The following is an 18,567-nucleotide window of genomic DNA, read 5'->3' as shown; positions in this document are numbered from 1 at the left end:
CCACAAATAATGCTTGTAGCAGCGCTATAGCAGGTGCACATTCATGGTCTGACTCTCTACTAACCTACATGTCAGCTCCCAGGAAGACCCATCACTTGCCAGCCACATAACTGGCACAGTCTGTCCCTGTGTGCATACACTATAGTTTTTCTGTTCGCTGTAGAGTTTCAGAAATGTTTGTGCTAAAAATTGCTTAACTACGTGATCATCAGCATTAAATGCCGATTGTTTGCGACTCAGAATCAGGCATGAAGTTTACGAAGTTGCTTATCACTGCACTATACCCCAGTGAGTTAGAACGGATTGGCTATTTTCTAGTGCAAAGCGCCCAATAGCAGCCACACCCACATGTGACGGCAAATATTTTATCAGACTAAAAAGAGTATCCTGTATAATCAACTTCGTACCACAGGACATACATTTTGAGAGTTTCCTTCTCCTTGGCCAATGTTTGGTAGGACAGTCTTGCTGTACACAGAGCGTTATGGAAGCTCTTCAAATCTTCACACAATTTCAGTTTTTTGGTTTTCAAAGCGGTTATTTCCGCTAACAGGTCTGTGCGCTGTGATGATAAAATCTCTCCACCCTGACCATCTCCATCTCGTTCTTTCTTTTCAAAACATGGCCATTTAGGATCCAGTTCAGAGATGTTACTGTAAGCTTTCTAATCAAGGAAAATGACAAAAAAGAAAAATCCACATGAATGCTTATTTGTAGAATTGATCAATATTGCGGTCTCTTACAAATGAAAATAGAAATACAATATTAAATCAATTGTACGTTCCTTGGGGACCTTTACATGAGAAGATCATGGATCAAATGTAAAACTGTAGGTGACCCTATGTGCTTTAGCAGTGTTTCCTGACTCCAGTCCTCAGGGACCTCTAAATATGCATGTTTTACAGATCTCCTCAATATCACAACTGATACAATTAGCAGCCGCTGTGGATCTTTTAAAATGTGTGTCCACTAGTAATGATTGCACCTATGGACCAACTAGGAGATCTGGAAAACATGCACTGTAAAGGTACCCTGAGGACTTAAGTATGGAAGTGGCATTCAGGATTACACACACTGGCCCTTATTCAGATCTGATCGCAGTACAAATTTGTTCTCAAAATGGGCACTGCAGGTGGGGCAGATGTAAAAATGTATAGAGAGAGTTAGATTTGTATGAGTTATTTTGTTTCTGTGCAGGGTAAATACTGCCTGCATTATTTTTATACTGCAATTTAGATTTCAGTTTCAACACACCCCACCCAACTTTAACTCTCTCTGCACATGTTACATCTGCCCCACCTGCAGTGCACATGGTTTTGCCCATTTTGAGAACAAATTTTTACTGTGATCAGATCTGAATAAGGGCCATTGTATATGTATAACTATATTATATAGGTATCTGTAGCTATATATTAATCTACACCTCACCTCTAGGAGGTAAAGTACCACCACTGACCACTAGAGGCCACTTGACAGTTCAAATTACTCCTTTGTATGCTAAAAGTTGTTATAACAGAAAATGAAATAGATTTTTGCAGGAACACTGATCTGTTACGAACTTGCTGGATGTGGGGAGAGGGAGCTGTAAAGACAGAGACTGGAAGTAGGAGCACATAGGGACACCACTCAGCTGCAGACAGGACACGGCGCCATTCTATTAGGCTATTCCATCTCATGGCAAAATCCCACAATTCGCTGGTGTTCCATGAAAGGTCAGGGCCAATAAGACCTGGTTCCTGTAGATTCAGGTCTTATTGGGTCCGCTCTTTCCCCATTGACCCGCGAGTGGTGGAGCATAATGGAATGCAGGAAAGTGTAAAAAAAATAATCCCCCACAGGACGTCTTTTTTTCAAGTTTCTAATTTAACGTGGCAAATTCACTTGAGCAGCACTTGAAATAAAAGCTACCAAATTAAAGGGTACACAACTTTTGTCTGTAATACCCCTTTGACACACTTCAGTGAGTCGCACCAGGTATTTTGTACCCGGCTCCTACTGTGTGCAACCTGGTTTGTGACGCCATTTACACTGGTGTCCCTACCCAGTATAATGCCGCGTGGGTGACATCTTGGAAGGTGGGTCCTAAGCCGATGCTTGGAAATGACATCTCCCAGTGCCGGCTGTTTCATTGATGTTAGTGGGCCTCGGGTCGCATTGACCCAAAATACCTGTTTAAAAGCAAAATGTCCCAGGTTGAATCAGTGTTCAACCCTGCTTGCCATGTGCATTGTAATGCCAGGTCGCTTGACCAGGTTCAAGTGGGTCCTTTTAAATGGCACAATATGCCGGGCTGCCGAAAGTTCATGTGCAGTAATCCAGGATATTTATGGCAGCGTAAAACTGGCAGGAAGGTTATACCGAATCTTGTGGTGACCCCCTTCCCCTAATACCATAGGAGAAATAATGTTTTACCTCTAGCTCTTGAATTTGTTTCTCTAATTCATTTAGATCTAATCTGATTGGCTGTCTTTTGAAGCTACTGATGTTTTTCTTCACTTCTTCAAATAATCGTCCTGGACGTCTTTCGGAAAGTATTTCATGGTCTTCCCCAGCATCTAGGAGCTGCAAAAGAATACACATACCACCGGCAAATATGAATATGATCTACACTTGTACATCTCTCTGCACTGGCCTGATGAAATGGTTGTAGTGGTGGAATGTATACTTGCAATGGGCCAGTGACTGAGTAGTTTGTTGTTAAAGGACAACTCCAAGTAAAAATATATCATTGTGTCTAAATAGCCACAGTTCCACCAACTACGTTAGCAAAACTTCAATGGCCCATTGTCCACAGTTCTGGAAATATCCCCTTATCCCAGTGCTGCAACTAGTGCAAAACTGGTGGTTGCTGATGGAGCGGATTACTGATGATTGTAAACTTACAATGTATAAAGGTTGACATCCAAACCTCTGCCAACTATGGGGTGGGGGTATTAAATCCAGGTTTCCGACTGTTGGAACATCCCAACAGTCAGAATCCCAGCTGTTATCTTCTGATGCGAGACTAACTCGACAGTTGGAATTCAATAATCCGACTGTCGAGTGTTGGAAAAGTCCATAAACTGTCGGAAACGGCCACGGATTGTCAGAAAGCGGCTGTGAATTCAACAATCCGCAGCCTGTTTTAACAAAACATGCTGTCGGTAACAGCGGCATTGAATAGGTGAGTGCCGATATTTCCTGTCGGGAAATATGAGCACAGATTGAAAAAATATAAACTAAGGGGGTATTTAATCAATGCCTTTTTCCTTTGCCAGGTGAATAAATGGCAACGATTTGCCGATCACTAATCAATCGCGGGAATTTTTGCCCATTTTTTAGAACGTTGTAGTTCATGCCATATCTTTATTTATTTTTTTAGGTCAAATCGGCACGGGCCTAAATGGACCTGAGAATTAAAAAAAAAATTGTGGATTCACTGATCCAAGTGTTTTTTTCCTGTGACGGATTTCTTCACGCAGGCGTTGAATCGGTACAAAGATTGAATACGTCGATTCGAATTCCCCAATAATTGGGATGTCCCACCCTAAGTCTAAGATCTCCATTAGGATTGCCTTTCGCACTGTGGTATCAAGAGAAAATGTATATTTTACTATGGAGTTCTAATAACGGAAGATGAAATGTTCCATGGAATGTTTAAATGAGAGCGTTAACATCTTCTCTTTATACTGTACTTACTTATTCTGATGTTCGGCAGCTCAAGGGTTAAAACAGAAGGCAGTGTATCATGAATATCTAAATGTATACCATCACCTACCCTACAAAACAATGTTGCATAATATCTAGTGTGGCATCTTGTTCGTGTGTGTGTGTGTGTGTAGGTGTGGGAAGAGGCATCTACTGTACTTAGAAGTCAGAGTGTGACTCACATTGGAAACTTGAAGGCCTGATATATTATTTCTGATGAGGTAACAGCGGCCCTTTGATGTTAGAATGCTAATATATTGCTACAGACTCTTTTGCTGTTCATCAATAATTCAGTTAGAATAAAAATTACTTATGTAAGGAGTCAAGTACCTTAATTCTGTCAGCAATATTTCCCGAAGGTCTTCCTGCCAACGGCTGCCTTCCCTCCACATGCGGTAACTGAGAAACAATGTCCTGCTGGAAGGCTGCAAAATGAGTCCCAAGATCCCTCAGTAACATTTCAGCTTCTGCTGGCAAACTAACCGGAGCTGGTGTTGAAACAAGCCCACGCGAGGTCTCTTCGGTCTGATCACGGATCAGCTGGGTGTCCTGCATTTGGAGGTTCATAAAAAACAATGATTAAAGGTCTGTAAAATAGTGTTTGCTCTTTGCTACCATGCTTTAACAGGCTTGTATATAGAGTTGGATATTTGTTTAACGCAGATTATCTAATTTTGTATTTATTTACCTTGGGGCCAATTCAACAAGATCTACCTGTACAGTCTCAAATAGCAAGGCTCAGCATACGGCTCATACACAGAAGTAAATGTACTAATTTTGGACAACTTAAAGGTCCATACACACACAACGATGTGTCACATCGTTAACTACCATCGTTAATTTTCACCCTTGAAATGAAAATGAAAGACCTCAGCATTGCATTGATCGCTGGTGCACGACGGATGACAAACGACCACAAACGATGCAGGTCCTTTTTCTATTGAAAAAACAAACAATGTTAACGACCATAGCCAAATTGACCTGCATGCATGGACGATGGCTATGGTCTTTAACGACCCACGGGTACGCGCATCATTTGTAGTCGTCCATCATTCACAGCATAAACACTAGACGATGTTGAAAGATTCACCTCCTGAACGACCCTGAACAAAGTCGTTCAGGAGGTGATTTATAATGGGGTCGTTCATCATCATTAAGGCATCATCGTAGTGTCTGTATGGGCCTTAAATTCGATTCGTACTAAGCTTAAAATCGAGAGTGATAAACCACCAGCCAATCAGATCCTCACTGCCAGGTTAGAGGCTGGGTTTGAAACATGGCAGGTAGCTGATTGGTTGGTGGTTTATCACTCTCCATTTTATCAATTTTCAAGGCTTAGTACATCTCTCCCTCTGCGTGAAATGGATGCTTTATGTGGGAACTTGGTGAAGACAATGTGATTGCACAGAACTGAGTGTTGTGTGGCTGAGTAGCGAGAGACTCTAAAGTTCTGTGCGATTCTGAGTAATGCGTATGGTGTAAGACAGATCTCCTGTACCCAAACTGGGGTAGGTGTAATTGCCAATACTAATGATGGTGGGCAGAAAAACAGTAGGCGGAGCAGCTTCCATACTGAATTCAGACAGATCCTCACATGAGCCCTATGGAAACTTGCACTAGCGTAAGGTGGTAAATCAGGCTGCAGCATTACAATCAGACAGTACTTACAATCAGACAATACTTAGCATCTCACTCAAAATCAGCCCCCTGATTTGTATGCAGATCCTAAAGAGGTGCCATACACTATGCGACTCTCCCAATGCTTGCTAGTCCTACTCCAGTAGATGGTAATGAAGGGCCATAGGCAGTGACAATCTAGGAATACTGTTGTTGCCCCAGTTTGCGGTCCACACAAAAAGCAACCGCCAGTCCGACACCACCATGCTACCACCTCTCTATGGGCCAGATGTATCAAGCTTCAAAAAGTGAAAAAATGCAGAGTGATAATCAGCCAGACAATCAGCTCCTACCTGTCATGCTACAGGCTGGGTTTAAAAATGACAGGTAGGAGCTGATTGGCTGGTTGCTTATCACTCTCCATTTTATTACCTTTTGAAGCTTGAAACATCTGGCCCTATGCGATGACAACACACAATCTATTGGTCAGATCATTAGTATACCACACACCTTTAGGAAAATTTACTACAGCGGTACTTCCTCATCTTTGCGGCCACCGCTTACAACAGTTACATTAGCCGCTACGTAAATTGTGATTGTCCCCTCGCGGGCTCTGCTCGCCATAACTTTACTCAAAGGTAATAGGTGGTGGCCTGGACCCAGAAAATAATCCCCACAGCTCGCCGTACGCTACATCAGTTCCATAGCGTAAGCGGTGGCCGCAAAGATGAGGAAGAACCACTGCCGCTTCTAAAAGTGAAAAATGTCTATCATTCCTCTATTGCATCCTAGAAAAATGATAGACTAAATTTAATTGGTTGCTATAGGATACATCACCTTTTTTCATTTTTAAAACCTTTAGTAAAATTAGCCCCTAATATCGGTTATGAGATCACTGAATATGACATTAATGTCAATTCTGGGTATAAAACCAACAATGACAAGGTACAGATAGTTTAAGTAGTAATGAAATATCAATTCTACATAATTATTTCACACGTGACATTGCTGGATGATAATATATATATGTAAATGATTACATAAGTTGTCAAAAGTAAGAAACCTTCTGACATTTAAAAAGGCAAAACAAAAATATATTTTTAAAAACTGGACATTTTTTTACTCCAGCATTATAGAAGAACTGAAAAACACAAAATGGAAAATAAAGGTCAACTTTAAACACACCTGCTGTTAATTATATATTGCACCCAAGCATTGAATTAGAGAGACAGAAGATTAGAGATGGCACAAGCGGGATTCTTACCTGGACCTCCGTTAGAGTGACAACGCTCCCCTCATCATCAGCCTCTTGTCGTTTCATCTCCTCTGCAGTTAGTAGAGGGGAATCGTTGCCACAAACTGTTATGTAATTTAGCGAGGTCTTTATTTGTCTGTTGGGAAATAGTTTGACAGATACAGTATACAGAAGTAAAAAATGCAATTCAGAGTTATAAAAAAAAAAAAAAAATTCTCTGGAAAAAGAGCGATTTAACAAAAAGCATAAAAGAAAAATACCACAAAAGCTGCTGAAATTGCGGTTTTAAAAGTCAATGACTCTCTGCCCTCAACCAAGCAAGTGAAGATCTAAAAACCATCAGAGGAAGATTTAGGAAGGCATTAGGGTTCACATTATCCCCCAAAAGTAACATAAGATATTTTATGTATGTGACCTGCTACGTAAATAGATTTATATGTGCAATATTTAAATCCCAATAAGGGTACATTCTAATGAGGGCAGCCATTGATACAAGACAGGGATCCATGCTTCAGCATCTCTGGTGGCCGAAGCCTTCACCTGCAACTTCCATGACAGAACAATATGCAGTTCAGCATAGCCACCCATCGGTGATAGCCATGAGCAGGATCTGCTGCCTCAATCTATCACTACATTTCAATTGCGCCACTGCTCAGGCTCCTCCCCCTTCATGAAGGGGCTGGCTAGTCCGCATCACAAGCCTCAGGGTTGTGATGCGGACAAGGTAGTCCTAACTCAATCCCCACCTTCAACAACACTCCACCCTCACATTCCGATGTGCTGAATAATAAAAGGGCCCGCTGCTCTGATGAACAAGGCCAGGCTCCTCACAACTGGTTAAACTGGTAAGAATTTATTTTTGTGAGTGCAGATAGCAAATGGAATAAGATATTGCACCTCATACCTCAACCGTTTTTGAAACCTCATGTCTCATGTGATCTACCACAAGAACATTTCAATCTAAAATTCAAATCCAGTAGTTAGTTACAAAACGAAAGAGTTAAAAGGTGAGCAAATGTAATACAAGACGGCCATTTTCCTCTTGAAATTTTAGCCCCTATCATCCAACAAATACAAATCTGAAATCTTTCAGGAAGGAAAATTGTCTCTGCAGTAGATGGTTATCTTCAGTTATAGAATACCGCAAATGAGACAGCCTCATTATTCCGATAATGGTTCTGTGAATCACACAGGAAACTTTCAAAAGAATAATTTTTTTTTTTGCATTTGTTCCCCACTGAGCATTTAACACTTTTACCACATGGATAGCTGAAAAGTGTGACCTGCACCTACCTGCTGGAATTAGCATCACGCGGCACTGTAGGTAGTTGACCATTGGCCTCTTGTTGTTCTCCAGTTACTTCTGTGGATTCCGCTAATGCATTCTCCTCCGCAGCTTCTCTTGAACCGTCTGTCACATCCAGATAATGCTTCTTTTGAACAATTTCAGTGCTTAAACTCTGTCAGAAATTCAAAGAACATATTAAATAATTCTGAGTATAGGCAAGTGATAAGCATTGAAAGCAGACAGTAAAAATCTGCATTTCATTGGAACAACAAATAAAAGAAAAGTTAGAACAAAAGTAATCTAGTGCTAAAGGAAAATTTCACTTTGGTGGACTAGAATTAAAATATACAAAAAGAACCCGAAAGATCCCCTATTCCAGTGTTGAGGAACCTTGTCAAGCCAGCTGTTGTTTAACTACACATCCCAGAATGCCATGCAACAGTTTTAGCATGGCAAATACCAAAACTGTAGCAGGGCATGCTGGGATGGGTAGTTCAACAACAGCTGGAGTGCCAAGGTTCCCCCATCCCTGCAAGGTTTACGAGATACACCTCATTAAAAGCGTCTAGCACTGATCTTTACTACAATGCCTCTGTTTTCTAAAGGTTGCTTCTCTCCTCATTCCCATTTGCCTGCCGCCTTCTACACTGTGGGGGAAATTTACTAAGGTAAAAAATCGTATAAAAAAAATTGTATTCGTACAGCAAAATACGATTTTTTTGATGCGTATTCGTATTTTCAGGATTTACTATCCTGAAAATACGGTGATGTGTATTCGTATTCATTTGAATACGAATAAATACGCCATCAATAGAATACGAGTAATTTTAACATGAAAACAACGTACTTTTACTAACAATTCGTAGTTGTAAAAAATATACGAATACGAATCGAAAACGCATACGAATCGTAAAAAAATACACCTTGATTTGGAAGTGTATTTCACATCTTAGAATTTTACACGAGGAAAAAAAAAAAAACAGAAAATAACCCCCAGCTGATCAAAATCACGAATGTTTGACTTCTAAAAGTTCACTAAGCGCACATACACACTTTTAAAATTATTATTATTTATTTTTACCCTGCAGCCTGCATGGATCTGACTGATCCATGCAGGCTAAAACCAATACGAATTTGTATTTTAAAATACGAATTTGTATTTTAACATACAAATTTGTATTTATCAGAAAAAAATATGAATCAATACACCATCGGATAATACGAATCAGTCAAATACGACTGATTAGTAAATTATCCTCCGGAATACGAATGAAAATACGACTACACCCAACGTATTCATTCGTATTAAGAATAGGAATGCAATTTTTTTGTATTTGTATTCTTAGTAAATTTCCCCCTGTATATGGAGGTCTCCTGCTTCACTAAATGCCCTCCACTCACCCTTTTTCTTCATCCCTATACCTAGCTAAGACGGGCATACTTGTATGGCCATCAACTGCATCTCAAATACTGAAACTTGGCCTTTGGTTTCCTACCACTTTACAGATGATATTTTTTGTACATGGTGTCATCACATTTTGCTTCAGAAAAAAGCAAAAATAGAAAAAATGCCTTTGACTGGATGCATTTATTATTTAAAAACATATAGTAAATAAAAAGCTATATTATTAGAAAACACACAGGGATGACCAAGATGTATAAAAATAACAGCTGATGACCCATTCAGTATTGTAGTGTTAGAAAGTGTAGTGTCTAAGGGCGGTATTCAATCCTGGCCGCTATTTCCTCTGGAAATAGAGGCCGTCGCCTAATCAATGCTACCGTTTTAGACAGCATCAGAGGCAGATTTCGCCAAAACAGATCCGACTTTTAAACAAGTCGGATCCGTTTTGTCAGAAATGGCCGCAGTGTCGAATTCACTGACATTTTCCGGCAATCCGTGGCCTTTTTCACGACACGCCCACTTTCCCAAACTTGACAGCGATAACATTGAATTACGTCTGTAGAGTTACAGTCAAGCTGAGCTAAAACTTCCCGGGATTTCGACTGTCGGGACGTTCCGACAGACAGAATACCAGATTGAATACCCCCGTTAGAACTCACTGCAGAACATTCTCAGTAGGGAAACACATTTTTGCCAACTCCCTTACAGATATCCCTGAGGAAGTAGTCAACAATGAAATGAGCCAGAGTGCTGTAACAGGATTATCCTAAAGTCCCACTCTGGCTAGGAGAACCTTTTTCCTGGTTCTGGATGGTTCCATCCTTCATGATTTTGGTGATCTTATGTGATATGTGCTTTTATATTTTGTGCACTTTTTTTTTAATCTTATACCTTAAATACTACACTGGCATTTTCTGTTTCTGATATCTGAAATGTTCCATTATCAGTTGCCCTTTCTGTATATTCATTATGACATAATTGCCATTTACATTACCATTATTACAAACAACAATATAAATCCTTAGCTCATGAGTATCAGGGAACTGCCACAAGGATTCTCAGTAAAGTCTGCATCACATAATAGAAGTAAAAAATGCTAAAATAAAAAAATTCTATAACCAAAAAGTTTAGCTGGAGAATTACTGCCCTCTGCTGTTTGATATGAAATATATATATATATAAAAATAAATAAACCTGTAACGAAGCAGAGATTGTCACACTGCGGAATCTTTCTGTCAACTTGGTTTGTCGCATGACAGAACAAAACAGCAGCGGGAATCTCTTGAAATGTTCAGCCACTGGTGACCATGTTTGACCAAAACCAAACCGGTACACACATATGCTCAATGCTTAAACGTTAATGGCAAACATGGAACCGCTTACACAGCAGTTTGCAGTGGAAGTAAAATGTTATGTTAAACCCTTAGGGGGGGTATTAAATATCCCGCTATCTTTCCCAATGGGGGAAATGGCGGCGGGGCCCTATTCAATGCTGTCTTCCCTGACAGCATTGAACAGGGAACTCGGCAGAACATGCTCGACTTTAAAAGCAGTCGGGCACGTTCTGTTGAGAATGGTCATTGATTGTCGAGCTCCCGGCCGCAGATGAATCTCACAACCACGTCCCCCTTTTCTGCGCTCGGCAGGCAGGACATTGATTCCCGCCGGCCGAGCTGCAATCGAACTGGCTCTAGAACGGGACTGGGTCACGGCTGTCGGACCAGCCCGACAGTCGTGACTCCGGATTGAATATCCCCCTTATTAGTAATAGAAAAATATTTGAAAACATACATTTTTCAAATTTCAAAAATTAACATGAATGATCAGCCCCTGACGCCATGAACTCAAACTTTTTAGTCACAAACTGACAGTGTAATTGTTCAGCTCAATACAAATTCAAAAAGGTCAGTAAAAAATTGAGAACATATCTAAAAAAGGAAAATACTTTAATAATACCTCATCAATATGGTCCGTTGTATCATCCTTGTGTACTGATGAAGCAGCTCTGCTCACTGCTTGGGTTTCCACTGCCTGGTTTTTCACGGCAGACGAACCAGCATTTGACTAGTTGGGAAAATAAAAATGGTTAAAAATAATGAATGATACTATCATACAGTATATGTCAAATAAATACAAAATGCATAATGTACCATCTTCAATGGGTGTAGGGTGTGCAGTGCACATGGGCACCTGGGCCAGGCGGCACAAAAACAAACCCTGCACACATTTCAGTTACTTGCCACCTAACCGTCATTAATAATATTATTCCATTGAGATATTGGGTAGGTTCATTTGAACATATTATTACAGGTTAGAAAACACAGATTATATACAGGCCATCAACATCTCTAATCGCTTATGGTGGGGATTACGGAAGAGGTTTGTGACCTTGGTTATAATGCACAATATTTCCTAAAGGATAATGCAGTGCTGACATCAGGTATATAACTCTATGGTTATACAGAAATTATATATAGTTATTTATACAGAGTACAATACTTTTGTATTATACAAGGGATCCGTTTCTTTACCTCATGCCAATATCAGATCACCTTCCGCAAAAGGTACCCTTTACACTATTCACAAAACGCCATATTTGCCCACATAGATTAATCTACCCCCATAAATTCCCCAATCCAGTTGCGGGTCTGTAGGGATCGTCCCATCCTTCAGAACATTGTTGGTGTACTGCAAATACGATATGTCGGCCAGCATATCACAGGTACATATTGCTCTAGTGTGTACCCAGCCTATGGAGGTTACAAGATTTTAGTATTTTGAGTCCAGAATCACCTATTATAGTCTTTAGAGGTGGGTTACAGTCAGTGGAGGCTACAGAGGTGCTTCTGCAGCACAGGTCAAAATTCAAATAAGGGAGCCACACCCACTGCCACCTACTTCCATTCCAAACTGACTTGCTGGCAGTTGGTGCGACTCCCCTATTTGAATTTTGAACTGCGCTGCAGTCCCACCTCTGGATCCGCCACTGGTGCTAGCATTGTTTACAGAAAAATGATGCCAGTGTAACGAACACCTGTTTTATAAAGCCTTCTTGTTTTGATTGTGATGGGCATATACAATGATGAGCCATAAAACGGCTGCCAGCCTTAAACAACTCCTGATATTTTGGGGGCAACCCATCACACTAATTTGACATTTCCATTGATTTCTCTAGTATCATTATAGTTACTTTAGAAATTGGGAAGATCAAGTCTTACATTACCTTTTTCTTTTTTTTGCCTTTTAACGCCTTCTTTTCATTTACTTTTACGGTGTCTCTAGGTTGCTGTGTAGTTTGCTTTATAGGTTGCATTGCGGGTTGGACTAAAGATTCCCCTGCAGTTTGTAATGAAGGATTTTCAGTAGATTGTACTGCAGGATGTACTGATTGTTCCACTCTGTGTTGTACTGAATGCTTTTCTGTAGATTGCACTAAATGTTGTACTGAAAATTGCACAGTGGGAACTACTGAAGGGCACATTTCAAGTTGCACAGGTGGTTCCAATTCGGCTTGCACTGAAGGTACAATATCAAGTTGGGTTGGCACAACTGAATGTTCCCCAGCAGGTTGAACTACAGATTCTCCAGAAGGCTGGACTGGTTTCCCAGCAGGCAGAGCTGAAGACTGCTCAGGAGGAAGCACTGACGTTTTTTCAGCAGGCAGCACTGCAGTTTCCCACTGAGTTAGCACTAAAGGTTCCCCAGCTGGTTGGACAATCTGCTCCCTAGCAGACACAACTGAAAGTTCCCCAGCAGGAAGCACTAAAGTTGCCCCAAAAGGCTGGACTTTCCCAGAAGGCTGCACAGAAGGTTCCCCAGCAGGCTGCACTGAATGCTCCACAGCAGGAAGAACAGGAGATTCCCCAATAGACACTGAAGGTTCCACAGCAGTCTGCACTGAAGTTCCCACAGCATGCTGTATAGAAGATTCTCCAACAGGCTGAGGTGATTTTTTACCAGCAAGCTGCACTAAAGGTTCCCCAGCTGGCAGAGCAGGAAACCACTCAGCAGCCAGGACGGATTGCTTCTCCGCATGCTGCACTGAAATCTCTGCAGCATAGTGCACTGAAGATTCTGCAGCAGGTTGCATGGAAGGTTCCTCAATAGGCAGAATGTTAAACCCCTCAGCAGGCAGAACGGGAGACCTCTCTGCAGCCGGCACTGATTGCTTCTCCACAGGCTGCACCGAAGTCTCTGCAGCAGATGGGACTGAAGGTTCTTCAGCAAGTACAAAGGAGGACTCATCAGCAGGCTGCACTGAAGGTTCCTCTGCAGGTACAATGGGAGACTCCTCTAAAGGCTGCATTGATTGCTTCCCCGCAGGCTGCACTGAAGGTTCTCCAGCAAGCTGCAATGAAGGTTCTCCAGCAAGCTGCACTGAAGGTTCCCCAGCAGACACAATGGAAGACACCTCAGCAGGCAGCACTGATGGCTTCCCAGCATGCTGCTCTAAAAGCTCTGCAGCAGGCTGCAGGGAAGGTCCCACTGCAGTATGCATTGAAAGTTCTGCAGCAGGCTGCACTGAAGGTTCCTCTGCAGGTACAATAGGATATTCCTCTAAAGGCTGCATTGATTGCTTCCAAGCAGGCTGCACTGAAGGTTCTCCAGCAAGCTGCACTGAAGGTTCCACAGCAGACACAATGGAAGACACCTCAGCAGGCAGCACTGATGGCTTCCCAGCATGCTGCTCTAAAAGCTCTGCAGCAGGCTGCAGGGAAGGTCCCACTGCAGTATGCATTGAAAGTTCTGCAGCAGGCTGCACTGAAGGTTCCTCTTCAGGTACAATAGGATATTCCTCTAAAGGCTGCATTGATTGCTTCCCCGCAGGCTGCACTGAAGGTTCTCCAGCAAGCTGCACTGAAGGTTCCACAGCAGACACAATGGAAGACACCTCAGCAGGCAGCACGGATGGCTTCCCAGCATGCTGCTCTAAAAGCTCTGCAGCAGGCTGCACAACAGGCTGAATGGAAGGTCCCACTGCAGTCTGCATTGAAAGTTCTCCAGCAGGCTGCACTGAAGGTTCCTCTAAAGGCTGCACTGAAGGTTCCTCTGCAGGTACAATGGGAGACTCCTCTAAAGGCTGCATTGGTTGCTTCCCTACAGGCTCGGCTAAAGGTACCACAGCAGGCTGCACTGAAGGTTCCGCAGAAGACACAGTGGAAGACACCTCAGCAGGCAGCATTGATGGCTTCTCAGCATGCTGCTCTAAAAGCTCTGCAGGTGGATGCACTAAAGGTTTCACAATAGGCTGAACGGACGGCCCCACAGCAGTCTGCATTGAAAGTTCTGCAACAGGTTGCACTAATGATTCTGCAACATGCTGGACTGATGATTTCACAGCAGGCTGCACTGAAGGTTCTATAGTAGGCATCACCAAAAGTTCTTCTGTACAATACCCTAAAAAGTCCACTGCAGGCTTCACTGGTTCAACACCAGGCTGCATTGATAGTATCACTGTAGGTTGTCCTAAATGTGTTTCTACAACTTGTAATATAGGTTGTACTGGAGGATCCTCAGTACTTTCCACTAAAACCTGCACTGTAGGTTGCACTGAATGTTGTGCTGCAGGCTGCACTGAAGGCTTTGCTGTAGGTTCTGCTGTAAAATGTATTGAATGCTTTTCCATAGGTTGTACTAAAGATTGTATTGAAGGTTCCATAGTAGAACCTTCTTGTTGTACTGAAGTGTCCACTGTAAAGTGCACTAAAGGTTCAACAGGATGCTGCAGTGACAGTTTCTTTCTAGAGTGTATTGATGAGTCTACTGTGTGTTGTACTGAAACATTTCCTATAGGTTGGACTGTTTGCAATGAAGGCTCCACTGAAGGAGGCAGTGAATGTTTTTCTAGGAGTTGTAATGCAGGTTGCATGGATGATTGCACAAGAGTATAAACGGATGAATCCGCTGCAGACTGCACTGATGATCCCACTCCAGACTCCACTAATGATCCCACTGTAGTTTGGGCCTCCACACGCTGTACCAATGATGGCATTTTAGGATGCACAGTAGAACCTTTCAATGGCTGCATCGATGTACGCCGAGCAGAAAGTTTTACTCTAGGTTTTACTGAAGGTTGTACTGAAACTTCCACAGAAGACTCTACTGAAGACTCTACAGGTTGCAGAGGAGACTCCCCAGAAGGTTTAGAATGATTTTCTGTAAGTTGCGCAGGTTGAGGAGAAGACTCCACTGTTTTTTGTACTGTATTTTCCAACTTCTTCTTAGATACTTTCTTAGTTTTCTTCCCCTTTGGTTTCACAGTTACGGGAGGAAGCTTAATCACTGGCTTCAGATATTCAAGCCGTTCGAAATATCCTTTCATTTTGCTGTCAAAGAAGTCCATAGCCTCTTGTATCCTTGTGACTCCTGTCGAAAATGTACTGTGCTTTACCCCATCTGCTAGCCGGGATACATCACTGAGGTCGATCTGCAAACCTTCATATTGATCACACAACTCCTACAAGGGGAAATTAATTGTACATATTGATTAAACAAATGGAAAAACAGCACATTAAATATATACATTGACAATCATATAGAAGTAGTACTCATTACACATTACTTAATACTGTAAAATTCATACACACTGATTTCCCCACCTGCCAGTGATTTTCATAGGGAGTGGACGACTTTCCATAGTAGGACGCTATGGATAGCAGTCCACCCTGTCGCTTATCGCTGGCCCGTACACACTGGGCGGCTTTATTTGTAATAAACAGTACTATTTAACAGTCTGCCAAAATGACGGCTTCTGCAATATACTTTCCCTTTGAGCTGTGACAGTTTTTAGCACACAAACTCATAGAGGTGAGGAGTAGTTTGCTGTTTATATATAAAGTATAGATGCTACTACCATCATGTTTGGGGACAGTTTTTAGAAATTAAAAACAAAAATAAAATATATCAGATGCGCACGGGTAGGAAATGAGTGAGACAAAATAGCACAATTAAATGAAGATGAGGATTTTTAAAAAATGGGGAAAAAAAATAGACTAGACTAGAGGATCAGGCCAATAATTAAAAGAGATAAATGTAGATTAGATGTACTGTTAGATGTACTGTTAAAGAACAAAAAAAAGGAGGAAAAAAAAAAGATGAGCGATGAGGCAAAAAAAAAAGTTTGAAAATATTATTAAAGAGAAAATGGATAAAAAAAAAATGTAAAAATAAAAAAAATTGGGAGAAATACTGTAAAATTAAAAATATGAAGAGACTAAACAAAAAAATAATAGAAATTTATAGAATAGAAATATCAAATAGAAAGTATAACCGGTAAAAAATAAAAAGATTACTGCAAAAAATTAAAAAAAAAAAAAATTAAAAAGGTTAAAAAATATTCCATGGCAAAAAAACATACTATAGTCAAAATTGGCCATGCCAAGTCAAAATTAAAATAGAAGAGAGAAAGATAGTAGATATTACTGTGTTAGCGGGCAGTAGATAACGGTGCCATTTGGGCCAGAGATTGGGTAGATTTGCTTAGTATTCCATTCTACAAGTATTGTATGAAGAATTTGAATCTCCCTTTGTGACTTCCTTATACATTGCATTGCAAAAAGGCTGCTCTAGTACTAAAAAAAAAAAAATTAAGTACCCCTGTTTCAAGACAATTTTCTTCCTGAATAAAGTATATTTTAAAGGTTATATATCCAGGAGCCTTCCTAATTGAGCAATGTTCTATCGAGAAATGTATTATCTCAGACAATTGCACCTGTAATTTTTGTCTCTTCTGTTCATATGGTGCGTTTTCCCGCGATGAGCCGGCAAAATTAACAAGCTCTTCATAAAAACTTGTCATTTTGTTATTCAGGGCAGTGGAGAGACTTTCGTATTTCTGGTGTTCATCGATGCGGGTCTCCAGTATGTGCTTTGTATCCTACGAATAGCAAGAGAAAAATTGTTAGCCTGAGTGGCACCTACTGTTTTTAGATGGTTATAACAGGCGGCTAGTGCCGATGCCGTATATACATTATCTCAGCAATACTTTAATATTAAGTAACTCATTTGTTTCAATGTATATGTATTTACTTATCATTGATAATACACAAATATTTATAATATATGTACAAACTCGTGTAACTATTGTGTCTTAAAATTAACGTTTCTGATGTCAACACATTTAGGGACGTATTTAATCTGTGACAAAATTTCCCGACAGGGGAAATATCTGCTTTCACCTATTCAATAGTGCCGTTAATGACATCATTGAAGGGTGTCAGACCCGTCTTTGGATCTGTTTTGTCAGAAATGGTAGCTGATTGTGGAATTCACGGCCGCTTTTTGACAATAGGCGGCCATTTTTGCCGATCCATAGACTCTCTGACACACGGGACTTTGAGTTGCAACTGACGAATTAACTAAAACGTCCCAGGATTCCGACTGTCAGGACGTTCTGACTGTCAGAATCCTGGATTGAATACACCCTAAGGCTTACGCAGATTGGAGTTTTATTAATAATGGGATGTTGCCCATAACAACAGATCTACTTATTTAGCATCTTCTAGAACAGTGGTTCCCAACACTGGTCCTCAAGTACCCCTAACAGTGCATGTTTTGCAGGTCTCCACACAGACTCACAAGTGCTATAATTAGCTCCACCTGTGATCTTTTCAAATGTGCCTGAATAATGAGTGCACCTGCCGGGTGACCTGGAAAACGTGCACTGTTGGGGGTACTTGAGGACCAGGGTTGGGAACCACTGTTCTAGAAGACAATAGATCGAATCTGATTGGTTGCGATGGGCAACATCCAATCTTTAATAGAACTCCCATCTTCGTAAATGTACCCTATTAAGTTGGCAAGTTCAAAAATCATGACTAAAGGCCCCCATACAATAGTCCGATTTGGCCACTTTTCACCTGATTCCGATGGACGAAAATGGTTGAAAAGTAGTCAAATCAGATGTGTTCGACATCACATCCCTTCCAATGTGCGATCCCATGCGCATTGAGCCAGAGGTCGGACCTGCTGCATGTCTGACCTCCCGGGGGTGGCATGACAGACTACTACTTGCCCCAGCAAAAAGGCCCATGAAGTGGCTCTCGGTTCCATACAGTAAGAGTGCAATGGGAGGTGTTGCTGGAGTTAACGATAGCGAAATAGAAGAAATGCTGACAACCGCTGTGGAGGTAGACAGTGGTTTAGATAAATGCAGAGCTCCCAGGGAGCAAGAGGACACACAGGAAGTGGGAGGGTCCTGTTGGAGTTTGCAAAATTGTCTGGGCTGCCAGAAGTAGGGAAGTCAATCCCGGGATTCGGGATTAAAAAATACTCAATCCCGGGATTCCTGGGATCCAGGGATTGGCCTCCCTAATA

General features: G+C 41.4%; 1 protein-coding gene across 6 annotated transcripts in view; it reads right to left on the bottom strand.

Annotated features, from left to right (window-relative positions):
• Positions 1-18,567, bottom strand: part of SYNE2 (spectrin repeat containing nuclear envelope protein 2) — a 351,025-nt gene that overhangs the window by 198,109 nt on the left and 134,349 nt on the right. For 5 of the 6 annotated variants that reach the window (XM_083167027.1, XM_083167022.1, XM_083167024.1 and 2 more), the window contains exons 37-44: positions 16,964-17,128; positions 12,476-15,709; positions 11,209-11,316; positions 7,853-8,019; positions 6,569-6,695; positions 4,018-4,236; positions 2,413-2,562; positions 420-664 (exon numbers count right to left, since the gene is read on the bottom strand). In XM_083167027.1, coding sequence (XP_083023153.1) covers positions 420-664; positions 2,413-2,562; positions 4,018-4,236; positions 6,569-6,695; positions 7,853-8,019; positions 11,209-11,316; positions 12,476-15,709; positions 16,964-17,128 — 4,415 coding nt within the window. The remainder of the gene's footprint in view (positions 1-419; positions 665-2,412; positions 2,563-4,017; positions 4,237-6,568; positions 6,696-7,852; positions 8,020-11,208; positions 11,317-12,475; positions 15,710-16,963; positions 17,129-18,567) is intronic. The other variant, XM_083167028.1, reaches the window with a different exon arrangement.

The sequence above is a fragment of the Crinia signifera genome, chromosome 12, assembly GCF_055691185.1.
Source record: "Crinia signifera chromosome 12, ASM5569118v1, whole genome shotgun sequence".
NCBI classification, from domain to species: Eukaryota; Metazoa; Chordata; class Amphibia; order Anura; family Myobatrachidae; genus Crinia; species Crinia signifera.
The sequence above is the reverse complement of the archived record's forward strand: the minus strand, read 5'-3'. Positions and strand labels throughout refer to the sequence as shown.